Below are 12301 nucleotides of genomic sequence, written 5' to 3'. Positions count from 1 at the left end.
AAGTTGTAAAACCTCTATCACAGATGGTTTCATGAAGAAGCTGGATGGGCATCTGTCTGGGATAGCCTAGAGGTAGTGCATCCTGCATCCGTACAGGGGGTTGATTGGATTAGATGGCCTTTGAGGTCCCTTCTCACCTTCTGATTTCTGACAAAGTGAAGCTTCCTCTATTGATGGGATTATTCCATAATGTGAGCACTACTGTTTTCCTCCTACCTACCCAGATGTATTGTCCATGCATAAGCTACATGAAACTTTATAGAATACTTTCATTAATGTATTCAAAATACTTAGAAGATAAAAGCAATGGATTAAGTGCTAAATACTGTCATTTATTTGCTAAGAAAGCAAATACATCTACAGCATTCTTGCAAGTCTCCTTAAATATCCCTCTGTTGAAATATTTAATTGAGTTTGGCATTAACCCAAATCAGATACTGCATGTAGAAGATACAATACTATAATCCAACAAGTAGTTTTATTACAGTTTTTGATTTTTTTTAAATGTACTACTTATTAAGAAATGTATTTATAAAGGAAAGCAATTTTGTGTTTTACAGTGACGGTCTCCTGCTCTTCCACTCTGAAACACTACTTGAATCAATGGCCGCTTTAGTCAAATACCTCTTACCCAGTGGCCTGGGTTGTTAGGCCAACAAGAATGAGTTGTCTTGAGCATGGAAAGGAAACAAAACAATTTTTCTTCTTTATAAACTGGTTTAGCATTTGGCCTTTCAGGGATTCTTCAGAAAGCTGTACAGGTGGGGGACGAGATAATCTGTGTAATGCCCATCAATGAAACCCTTTCCACTGTTGTGCACAAACCAGCATTGCACATCCGTTCCAAATACTTGGTCAGTCCTGTAGTCTTTCTGCAACCCTCTGCAACAAAGGAAGCAGCAACATAGGTGAGGTGCTATGCTACTACAGGTTAAAGAAAGAATGCATTAGTGAGACCTGATTCTCGGTGGTGCTGACTGCCATTAGCAGGTGCCTGTATGCAGCTTGGCCCCTCTATTTTTGTGATGATAAGATTCCTACCTTGATAAGCAACATAATGGAAACTAAGCTGCAAGGCATTGTGATTTGGTAAGTCCCTAATCGTTATTTCACAGAAATCACAAAAGCGGGCAATGTCTGTGAAATCCACAAACAAAAAGAAAACTTCCTGAAAATAAAATGCTGGCTTTCCAGAGGGGGCCAGCAGCCTTACAGTGCTGTGACCTGGCTACACAGCCCATGGGGGGGGCTGCTTTAAAAAATGGAAGCCCAAGATGGCTGCTGCCCCTCCCCTTGCCACTGATTGGTTGAGAGGGATGCCTGTGTTGTGGCCCTGCCCCTCTCCACCAATTGGTGGTGAGGGGTGGGCTGTATGAGACAGCCCTTGGAGCCAATTAGCAGTGAGGGGTGGGGCCCTGAGCTAGAGGTGTGGAGGGGCCCCACCTTGATCAGCCCATGAAAATGGCAACTGTCCCCCACCCCTGGTGAAATCAGCCAGCTGCCACCTCAAGTTAGGTAGACACCTAATAATGATTACAGCTTTGTGACTGCTCCTGTCTCTGGCAGGCACATGGGAAATCATTTGAGATTGAACACGTTTCTCTCAATTGCAAACCGTGTAAAGTTCCACTAATCTGGGAAAGCCTGCTGATGTCTTGCACCTAAGGGGATGTAAGGTGTTTGATAGACAAGCTCTGAAATGCAGATACATCATTGTCTGTGCAGGCCACCCCTCTTCGAAAAAATGTGCATTATGAAAAAAGTTCAAACGGAAAGCCTCAGGAGAGGAAGTGTAACATCCTTGACAAAATTCAGAGCTACGATTTGTCTTAGGACAAGCTGTACAGAGATGGGGCAGCGTCAATCTACTTCCAGCACAGACACTAATGGCACTCCAGTTCCATTTGTTCTCTTGTTCAGGCCTCTGGTTAGCTTAGTGTCCTGGCCTCCCTAATTGCAAAGCAGGTTTCAGGGGGGTCATACTGCCAAAAGTTCCCTCCCTGCCATCCTCATCCTGCTAACTTCCTGAGAGCAGCGTTACTTCCTGTGCTAATTTTGATGGCCATATCCACTGCCAAGGAGCAACTGCTGTTTGGCTCCAGCCCACCTCTCCTTCCTGCCAAAGCTATGGATTCACAGCATTGCCATGGACTCCCATGATGTGGGGTAGACAATGCAGTTGACATGAATCACCTAAGACTTCGGGAGAAATGAACACTGGATCTCTGTGATTATAACTAAGGCCAGAATCTGACTTTCACAGGGTGATCCACAAACACGAAAGAACCCAGTTTGACTTTCAGTCCCATTCTGGATATGCTCTGCGGACAAGCACAAGAAGTTTGTTTGCAGTTTTGAATAAAGGAAGTCTCTAGAACCACTGAGAGAGAAACCCAAAGTCATTTTTTAAGAAGTGACTTCCATTTGTTGGGTTTTTGTTTTTTTTAATATTGTGATCGACTTGTAGGGACCTACCAAATTTGCAATTTTGTGAATTCCATGAAATCCAGCATTGCCCATGAACACTGGGCAATGACCGTGAAATCCACAGAGGGAAAAAAAAATGTAGAGGAAAGAAAATGCTGGCTGCTCGGAGTGAGTCAGCAGCCCTTGATGCACTGCAGAAGCCCAGTGGGGCAGGAAAGGGGGCGGGAGGGCTGCCCATTCGAAGGGCTGTGGGCAAGATGGCTACTGCCCCTGCTCCTCACCCTTGATTGGCTGTGAGAGCTGCCTGTCATGTGGCCCTGCCCCTCTCCACCAATTGGTGGTGAGAGATGGGGCTGCACGACAGCCCTTGCAGGTAATGGGCGGTGAGGAGCAGGGCCACATGACAGGCAGCTCCTTGGCAAGGGTTGGGGCCATTGGGGCCCCTCAGCCAAGCAGGTGGGAGGGAGGGGCCACCACGCTTGGCTGGCTGGGTCCATGTTCTGCCTGTGGTATCGGAGGGCATCCTCTGCGAATGTGGTAGATCCTGATTGATTGGATTCAACTACAAATTTTAGGGTCTGCTTTTTTCTTGTCAAACTTGCCTTCTCTTTGCTCAGAAATCCTACCTGGTGACTGTAAGTTTGTGTCCTTTGAATTCCATGGTGGCTTTTGGTTTCTCTGGATCCTGACCAGGTCCCTCGTTGAAGATAGACACTTCTGGTTCAGGCATGAACTGGCCTGATCAAAGAGAAGGTCAACACTGCTTTGGTCATCATATTTTAACCTGCTGTGTAGCACATTTTAAAAATAAACCAAAAGGAGCAAATTGCTTCTGTGTGGATCAAAGGGTTCCATCAGAGATTTCCTACATTGAGGCTGGAAGGGACCTCGCGAGATCATCGAGTCTAGCCTGCCATAGGCAGGAAGTCTGCTAGGGTCAAATGATCCCAGAAAGATGCATTAGGACCTTCCATGCTGTGGGCATAACAGGATTCTACTTTAGAGACAGCCAGCTTTCGTGAAGCAGAGTGAAGCTGTGACATGCGGAGAAGCAAACTGCATGCTAATTAGTTCTGTTCGTTTGTAGAACTTTCCTTGGGAACTACGATGGGAAGGGGGTGGGAGGACAGGCTTAAAGGTGACTTGCAAAGGCAAGAAAACCAATGCGTTTTGGGATGGCTCTCATCACCAGAGGACTGAATTGGTTGTCATGTAAATTAGATCTCTATTCTACTTCCCAGCCAAGTCCAAGACAGAGAGCCTAAGATGAGTTCTGCGACATGCGCTCGGGACACAGTGCATATAGGGCCTGCTAGGGAGGTGGTATGGAGATGGCCCAGCAGTTTCTGTTTCATCTTCTCTGAAAGATGAGGCTCTGTTTAGAAGGAACAAGACACTGGCTCTGTTAAGGAAGCTTCCCCCACCCCAAGCAGGTGGCCTGAGAGTGGTCAGACCTTAGATTAGCCTGTCCTTGTCCATATGCTCTTTCCACAGCTGAACCTCTTTGACCCCAAATGGTTTCCCCCTCATCCTACATATTTTGTCCTAGTCCAGGAGTTGCATAGGCCCATAGGAGCACAAAACTGGGGCTAGGCCTGTCTTGATGGCCAAGTCTAATGACTGACTTGGTCACTTCTGGATCCCTTGAGGTCCCTTCCAACCCAGGACTGGGAAAGTAGCAGGAGTATATGATCACTGTTGAGATAACATATATCACAGCACTTTTTTTCATTAAACAAGACCTTGAAGACCTTGGTTTTGTCTTGCATGACTGTTCAAGTCCCTGTTGTGGACTGGAGACGCTCTCTAAGGGGCTGGGCTTCACATTTGGGAAGTCAGATACCAAAGGCTAGGTGCTGAATGCAGTTGTAAGGGCCTAACACATGGCAGTTCAGATCTGCTGCTAGTGTAAATTGGCATCTCTCTATTGACTTATTATGAGCATGCTATCATGATTTGTACCAGTGGAGAAGCTGGCTGGGTGTATGCATATAGATTATGTAAAATCCCTCTGAAGCCAAAAGATAAACTTATTCTGGAAAGTCAACAATACTATCAGAACCAGATGTTGCACCTCATCCCCATCTTTTGAGAGCTTTCTTCTTTCCATAGTATTTACACTGTTACCTCTCAGCTCCATGTTCTTGGGGAACCCTGACACAGGACGCAGCCTGTCTGACTCACAAAGAATCGCCCCCCTTCCCCTCCTCTACCTAAATAGAAACTGATTAAGATGCAGTGTGAGACACACCTAAAACCCTCCAGATAAGAGTGACAAGAGTGAAACGGCTGCCCTAGGTCTCATTTGCATCCGAGATGGAACCAGATGACCATTCATTTACATGAGAGATGGAGAACAGAAAGCCAGAAGCAGAGACTGCAGTGAATTCTGGGATCAGAGGAGCAGGAGAGCACTGCATGATGGGGAATCTGTGCTTTAAATGCTAATCAACCCACACACCCAGCTCAGCATTTATCAGACCAGTTCTAATCTGGATTTACAAAGGACTTTTCCTCCTCCCCTCCCCCCTCTAAGCAGAAGTAACTTTACTAGGCATCTCAGGCCGTACATTCCCCGGTCCCACTATGGGAGGCCTATTTAAACTTAATTGGCTAAAACTCGGTTGCCGGGTTAGGGAACACAGAGGCAAGACTGAGTCCGAGGGGGTATGGGCAGCATTTGAACAACGGTAAAGGGTTCATCACAGCGTCCAGCCCGTTGGAGCCCTGACCACAAGTGTTGTCATACTTTTCCCGGGACGACTGGTGGAAGTCCTCTCCACAACAGGTTATGAACACTCCAAAAATTGCCTTCAGTCTGTTAAAAGACTATAGGAAGATCTGGAAAAGTCATGCTAAGCTGAGGCTTGTTCATAAGTAAAAATCCAAACCCCTGAAGCTCCAAGCTATCTATTGTTTCTGAAGACACCAGGAGATATCCCATCCGTATATCTGCTACCCATAGGAATGTCAACCTGGCTCCTAAGTAGGTGTTTCCTGAGTATCAATCGGTTTCCTGAGATGTTCCCACCAGATAACCCCTTGTCAATAGAGAAGACAATTTGATTTACATTATTGAAAATGCTTGAAAGCAGCTGAACTGAGGGTATAAAAATCTGTAAAAGAAGCAGCAGCGTGTGTGCTGACACCACCCACTTTCTTCTGGAGAGGCTGAAGGAGGCAGCTCGTCCCCCTTCAAGGATCGTGCCGAGAACTTTAACCTGTCAGCTTTGCAACCCGAGTGCCTTGGACTGGGGAGATCCCAGGTCTCTCTCTTTTCTCTTTACTCTCTAAGCATAGATTTCTGAACCTGAACTGTATTTGTTAATCTTGAGCTAAGTTTCCCCAAATACTTAGTGAAACCAGGGTAATACTTGTGATTGTTTGTGTTTGTTTTCCTTTGCATGTCTATTACTACTAGTATCATTATACATTTCATCTACTTAGCAATAAATAACTTTTAGTCAATCTGGTGGTAACTGGGTATATTTTACTTTCTTTACATCTCCTTCCCCAGTTGCTCTCCAGCAATGCTTCTTTTACCCAAGCTAGAGATCCCTGTGTAGCCCAAAAATACTGTGGGGTCTGCTCATCAAGAGGCTAAAAGCTTGGGACATGCTGAGTTTGAAACACATAAGGGGATCAGCTTGTACAGGCTGATTGACCCAGTTTGGCTCAGACGTGCCCTAATGAACTGAATGCTGGCCCATGAGGGTGTCATCTGGACACCCAGCCAGATTCAGAGGTTTTCTGTTTAACTGTGTGCTTGTGTCTGGCTGCAGTTATTGTTGCTCTGATGAACTGATTCTTGGCATATGAGGGTGTCAGCCTGATGCTGATCAACCCCGCCAGGTCAGGCGTGTCACGTTAATCCGTGTGTGTGTGTGTGTGTGTGTGTGTGTGTGTGTGTGTGTGTGTGTGTGTGTGTGTGTGTGTGTGTGTGTGTGTGTGTGTGTGACTGATTTGGGGACTGGAGGAACCCAGCCCCACTGAACTGAGTCCTGCAAGATAGCTCCACTGGGGGTGAGGGCTTGCAGAAGGGAGAGATAGAGCTCCGTATAGAAACACAAGTAACACAAGCAGCACATTAATAGAATTACCCAGACCCTAGAAACGTATCCCTAATAAATGAGCACACCCCAAAGTAATGGGCAAATCTGGTAACAACACACAGGATTGTGGCCAAAAACCAAAAGAAGTGGATTTTCCCCCCATCGCCCCAAAACCAGGGCTTACCTATCAGCCCATGTGCTTTGGAAGAATACAGGTTTGAAGGGGGAATGTAGATTCCCAAAAAGTCAACATTGACAGGGTGATTCTTCCACACACGGTGAAGTACAACCATGAAGGACATTTCCTCATCCACTGTGATAGTCACATTGTGTTCCTTCTTCACGGACACCAGCAACCTAGCAGAAGCGTAAACACCAAGTGAAATCAGTGCACCTCATTTTGCAGAGATACTCCGCTAGTTCTGCATGCAACAGTACCCAACCAGCCCTGTATTTTAATGGGCAATTAAAGATCTTTTGTTACCCAGAAAAAGGTGTGCAGGACCATTTCTATTCCTACTTCTATTCTGGACCAAATAACATGGATAGTAACACCCAAAGCTCATTCATCTTCACTTCAATCTCCCTGAACAATCTATCGCTGACTCAAAGTAGCTGTTTCTAGGCAACAAAACTGTAAGAAATGAACTTGAATGCAGAACAAGAAATCCCTCCCGGACTGGACTGTGTTAAGTGTGGGCTAAGCAGGGACTACAGATTCGTATTCCATTACCATTCTCGTACCTGATAAGTTTTGGTGAACCTTTTGCCTTGCAGCAGCTAAGGCAAAACCAGCTGTGGAGGAGCAAGAGAATTTCCCTCCCTTTGCTGAAGCTGCCTGCGACTCAGAGGCTGAGGCAAGCAGCAATGCGGTTTGGGAGGGGAAGAATTCCCCTCAGCTCCCTGGGGCTGCCCTGGGCTGGGGGGACCTGGACTGAACCCCCCAAGGTGGGGGCTCCCCACTGCCCACATGCTGGGCTGCATGGGCCTGGCCTGGAGGTCTCCTCCCTCTCTCCTGTGGCAGCTGCTGAGGCAATCAGCAGCTGGGAAGGGGGAGGAGGGAGGGCTGCCAGGGTCTGAAAAGCCCCCATGTGCTGTGTAAACCCTGGCTACAGAGGCCTAGGAGTCTGTTCCCCTGCCCCCTGTCTCTATGGGCTGATAGACACAGGCAGAAGCAGGCTAAGGAGCAGAGGGGTGAGGTAGTACCTGCTCCACTGGAGCAGGCAGCATAGTTCAGATGCAAAGCATCCTGGGATGCTGGGGGACTGTGAGTTTACTTGAACCAGGATGGGGTGTGGGACAGAAGCTCCATAAACTGGGTTGACCTAAATCAGTTAAGTCTGATACTACATCCAACCAGGTTTATCTTAAACCAGTTCTGAAAACGGTTTATGTGCACTGAACTTCTGTTCTGTTACAGGTTTAAACCAGCTTCTGATCACTTAAACCAGTTTATACGTAACTTCTGTCCCTACCCTATGGGTTTATTACTTATTTTCCTCTCCTAGCACTGTTCTTTCTCCTTCACCTCCTTCCTTTTCTTTCTTCCCTATCTCGTATTCAAGTCACTCTCTATTTGATAGACCACCTTGTGGATGTCCTTTTACAGCATCTGATGAAGAGAGCTCTGGCTCACAAAAGCTTTTGCTATATATCTGCCTTACTAAGTTTATAAGGTGCAAATCTACCCTGCCTTCTGCTTCACTTCAGACTCACATAGCTACCTGCCTCTCATTTCTATTTTAAACTTTGAAAACTGAATCAAGGAACTCCAAATCATGAAGAAGCTCAATGGGAGAACCCATAAGAATTTGTGAGTTCCTACTTCAGGGGCGGGCAATTATTTCAGGTGGAGGGCTGCTTACTGAGTTTTGGCAAGCCATCGAGGGCCACATGATAGGCAGCCGGGGCAGATAAGTATTAATTTTCTAATTTTTTTAGGGGCCCAGTGGGCCAGATAGAATGGCCTGGCGGGCCGCATCCAGCCTCCGGGCTGCATTTTGCCCACCCCTATCCCACATGCTAATACATGCTGCTTTGTTATGGTAGCATAAGGTCAAAGGAGCCTAGTGCCTTTTATTATCCATAGTGATAAACGTTTCATATGCATGTCATTGCTGAGATGACAGTGGATCACGCTGACTGGTACCATCTCATTTTACCACCTGTTTTATCTTATACTTGGGTTGCAAGCTCTTTTGGACAGAAACTACGGTACCTAACAGTTCTTTTATTGGGGCACCTGCAGTGTCTCCTGCAGTGCAAATAATAGGCTATAATAGTATGAACATCTAAAGACCATAGCAGTGAGTATGTGTGGAAGGCCTTTTCACACTAACAGCTACTCAGAGGATGGCCTGCTGTCTACCAAAAGGACCTTGTGCCTTTCATTTCAAGGATGGAGTAGGAAGCTAACCAGGCTGGATCTCCTTAGGAGTGTAAAAAGCCAATCTTGCCCTCTGATCCCCAGAGATGGACACTTTCTAAATGCATTTCTGCCATTTCTACCCAAGGGAAACTCCCCCTTTTACCTTTTCCGAATGATGCTTCCAGTGTCAGCCCAGGACAGCCCAGTGCTGTAAGATCCGTCTTTCAGGGTTATCAGCTCTGTGCTGACTTCTACTTTCAAGCCTTTGCTTTTGAAATAAAAGCCGATTTTGCCAAAATAGGTGTTCAGTTTCTCATTCTCTTGCTTCTTGGCCCCGATGAGCTGCCCATTGACTGCAACTCCTAAGAAGAAGCAGCAGTGGATACTGTCAACAAGTGTGATGTGCACTTAAGTCACAGAAGTCCAAAAGCTCTTTGAACTGAAGTGCTTTCAGTAGAGCGGGTTGATTCTCACTGCCTTGTTTTGGGACCTAGCTGGTAATCTAATTTCCTGCTTGGCACCAAAGATTTCTTTGGGTTTTGTTTTCCCTCTCTCTCTCTTCCCCTTTCCCCTCCCAACTTTTCCCTTTGTGCAGATCTGAAAGTGCAAATGAAATAACCCCAGTTCCCCAGCAGCAGTTCTCAGGTAGAATGGATGCAATTCTCCTCGTGCATCTGCAGAAGTCTGTCTCGCAGCTCCACATGGATAAAAGATATTAGACTTTATTCATTCTATTGTCATTTTTCTTATTCATTCATTCTTATTCATAAAATGCATTCGACTTTAATCATTCTATTGCTTGTGTCCCTATCACAACACACATGCTGATCACGGCCTAGCAGGTCTGGTCTGACACTCTTGGCCATCCTAAAAAGGGAAAAGATGCAAGTCTTCTCTGATTCACATTCCTTCCAAATGTCTTATCTCACACACTGCTCAGGCCACAGCCAACCTACTCCGAACATCTGGGGCCCCCTCTGACAGAAAGCTACTAATGCATCACCTGTTCAAACTCACTAGCAGCTCACATTGGGCAGAGTAGCAATAACTGCGAGCTGAGCAGCCGGGTGAAGTCAAATACATGCGACAAACTTACGATTCTTTACTAAATGTTTAAAGCTGACAATTGTGTAAAGCGGGAGCGTTCACCCCCTCCCTGGCCCACAGGCCAGATCTGCCCACGGAGCCATGTCATCCAACTCACAGAGCTCCCCACAGGTCTGAAAACTGGCTGGTAGGAAACTGGTTGCTGCCGTCCTGCTGACAAATTTCCATACCTATTGGGAGCCCCATGGGCCATATTGCATGGCCTCGTGCAATACATTGGATGAGCAGGGTGAGCTGGGGCTCAATCTTGGTATTTAGGGCTGGTGGGGGGGCAGTGTAGGCCTGTTTGCAATGTGTGGGGCCCCATTCCAGTATGCAGGGTTGAGGGGGGCAGCAAGGGGCCAATCCTGACAGGTGAGGCCAGTATGCAGAGCCAGACAAAGGTGCCATGTAACCAGGCGGGGGCAGTGCAGGCCCAATCCCAGTATGTGGAGTCTAATCCTGGCACACAGGCCTGGGCAGGGGTGTTACGGGGCCTGATCCCCATGTGCAGGGATGAGCGGGGGCAGGTCTGGCCCAACCCCAGCATGCAGGGCCTGATTCAGGTGCACAGGGCCCTCTCCAGCTTGTGGACTGGCCCCACACCAATCATCTGGCCCATGGGGCCAAATGTTTGAGCACCTCTATGTAGAGTACATAAACTTCCAATCCAGTTTGCAGGGAACAGATTCTGTGCTCTTAGGACCAGACCGTATTCCAGCTTTTGGGTGTTTAAGTGGACTTAGGTGCCTAAATGCAATTCTATTTCACCCTGCTAGAGACGCTGAATATCCACGAATTCATCTATTCTTGTAACATACTGTCAACTGGCCCTTCAGAGTGAGTCACAAAAAGGGGCAAGGTGGAGGAAGGCTCACCTGTCTTTCGCGTTAGTTGTTTTTCATGGACTCGAGCAGTGTAGAACAGAATCACATTTAGGTGCCTCAGTTCACTTATGTGCCCAAACGTTGGACTAGAATCTGGCCCTTGGTGTTCATATGGTTGGAGCCAAGCCCAGCCACCCTGCTCTGCAAGGTGTGCGTGTGCTTTAAGGCTAACTTCATTGATGCCAGTGAAAATCATTGGGAGTAGCTGCGCTGATATCAGTGGAGTAAAACTTGGGTACGTAGGAGAATATGGTAATTGGTTTGATGAGAACTGACAGCGCTCAGTAAAGCAAGAAGCAACTCACTGCAACCTGCAAACATTCCTTCCCCGGACAAAACTCCTTAAGCATAAACCTAGGTATAAACTTCTTACCAGTATCAGCATCTGAAACCAAGTTCAGAATCTTTCCAGGCTCAGCGTTGATGTTGAAGCAGATGTTCTTTTGGCTCTTTGGCAGGTTGATGATGAAATGTGGGTCATTATCAACTAAGACGCACAAATAATTGGGAATTAAACCAAAGTACCATGAGCAGTAGTCCGATACTTGCATGGAAGTGACCCGCTTTTCCCCAGTACCACTGTACAGGTTTTCACTACACCCAGCTTAATACCCATGTACACAGATAGGCATAGCCACTTCTGCTGAATGATTCTGAAGTGCTTCATAGTATTAATTACTCCTCACAACATTCAATAGGAAGCAGCAAGTTGTCTCCCCATCGGGCAGGCTCCTGCAGGCCATGTACCTCCTGATTGGGAGTGCAGCCACCTGCGGGCTGCTCCGCTGCCTGTCCACACTCCTTTAGTGACAAGCTCAGCCTTTGCCACGCTCCTCTTTAGAGTTTATCGTGGCCAAAATGACACCAAAATCCACGCACGTTTCTTCTTCGAGAAAAGGTGAGGTGTTCCCAGTTCAGGGGAAGCTGGCTGATTGCAGTAAGGCCCAAAGCTAACTGATCAGCTGCTGGTCGGAAAAACACCACGCTCCAGTTTATGAAGGTAAGAGTCAGAACTATATTTCTTTAAGACTGAAGATCTGCAGGTAATAGTATGGATGGGGTTGACCCAAAAGCCCAGCTTGAAGCCCTCCTCAGGCATAGCAGAGTTCTGCTCTGTATACAAATTGTAGCATCTGAGTCAGGTTTTAAGGGCTAGATGCAAGAAAGGCCTATAGCTGGGCTTAGAAAGAGTTTAGAAGCTCAAATCTGAAAATTGAGATCCAAAATCCCCTACGCAACTACCACCTCACCCTGGAGGTGCCTGTCCTCCCTAGGTACCTCCCTACTTGGCTTGACAGATTCCCCAAGTGCCCCAAGTTCTGCTCCTGTGCTCGTCTAGGTCACTCAGCACCTATCTCCTACCCAAGTCGGGATTACATTCAGGAGCAAGGTGTTCCCTTGCCTGAGCCCTCTGAAAAGCCTGGCCCGGCAGGTATTTCCAGAGCATTTCTCATCCACACACAGGATCAAGCCCCTTACAA

At 47.0% G+C, this 12301-nt stretch overlaps 1 protein-coding gene across 1 annotated transcript in view; it reads right to left on the bottom strand.

Moving 5' to 3' along the window:
* Window positions 1-459: 459 nt before the first annotated feature.
* ITIH2 (inter-alpha-trypsin inhibitor heavy chain 2) overlaps window positions 460-12301 on the bottom strand; it is a 45049-nt gene continuing 33207 nt past the window's right edge. The window contains exons 17-21 of the mRNA XM_090041683.1: window positions 11194-11307; window positions 9011-9209; window positions 6664-6836; window positions 3054-3165; window positions 460-882 (exon numbers count right to left, since the gene is read on the bottom strand). Coding sequence (XP_089897809.1) covers window positions 735-882; window positions 3054-3165; window positions 6664-6836; window positions 9011-9209; window positions 11194-11307 — 746 coding nt within the window. The 3' untranslated portion in view covers window positions 460-734. The remainder of the gene's footprint in view (window positions 883-3053; window positions 3166-6663; window positions 6837-9010; window positions 9210-11193; window positions 11308-12301) is intronic.

This window comes from Crocodylus siamensis, chromosome 4 (genome assembly GCF_052110815.1).
Source record: "Crocodylus siamensis isolate JL-2025a chromosome 4, ASM5211081v1, whole genome shotgun sequence".
Taxonomy (NCBI): domain Eukaryota; kingdom Metazoa; phylum Chordata; order Crocodylia; family Crocodylidae; genus Crocodylus; species Crocodylus siamensis.
The sequence above is the reverse complement of the archived record's forward strand: the minus strand, read 5'-3'. Positions and strand labels throughout refer to the sequence as shown.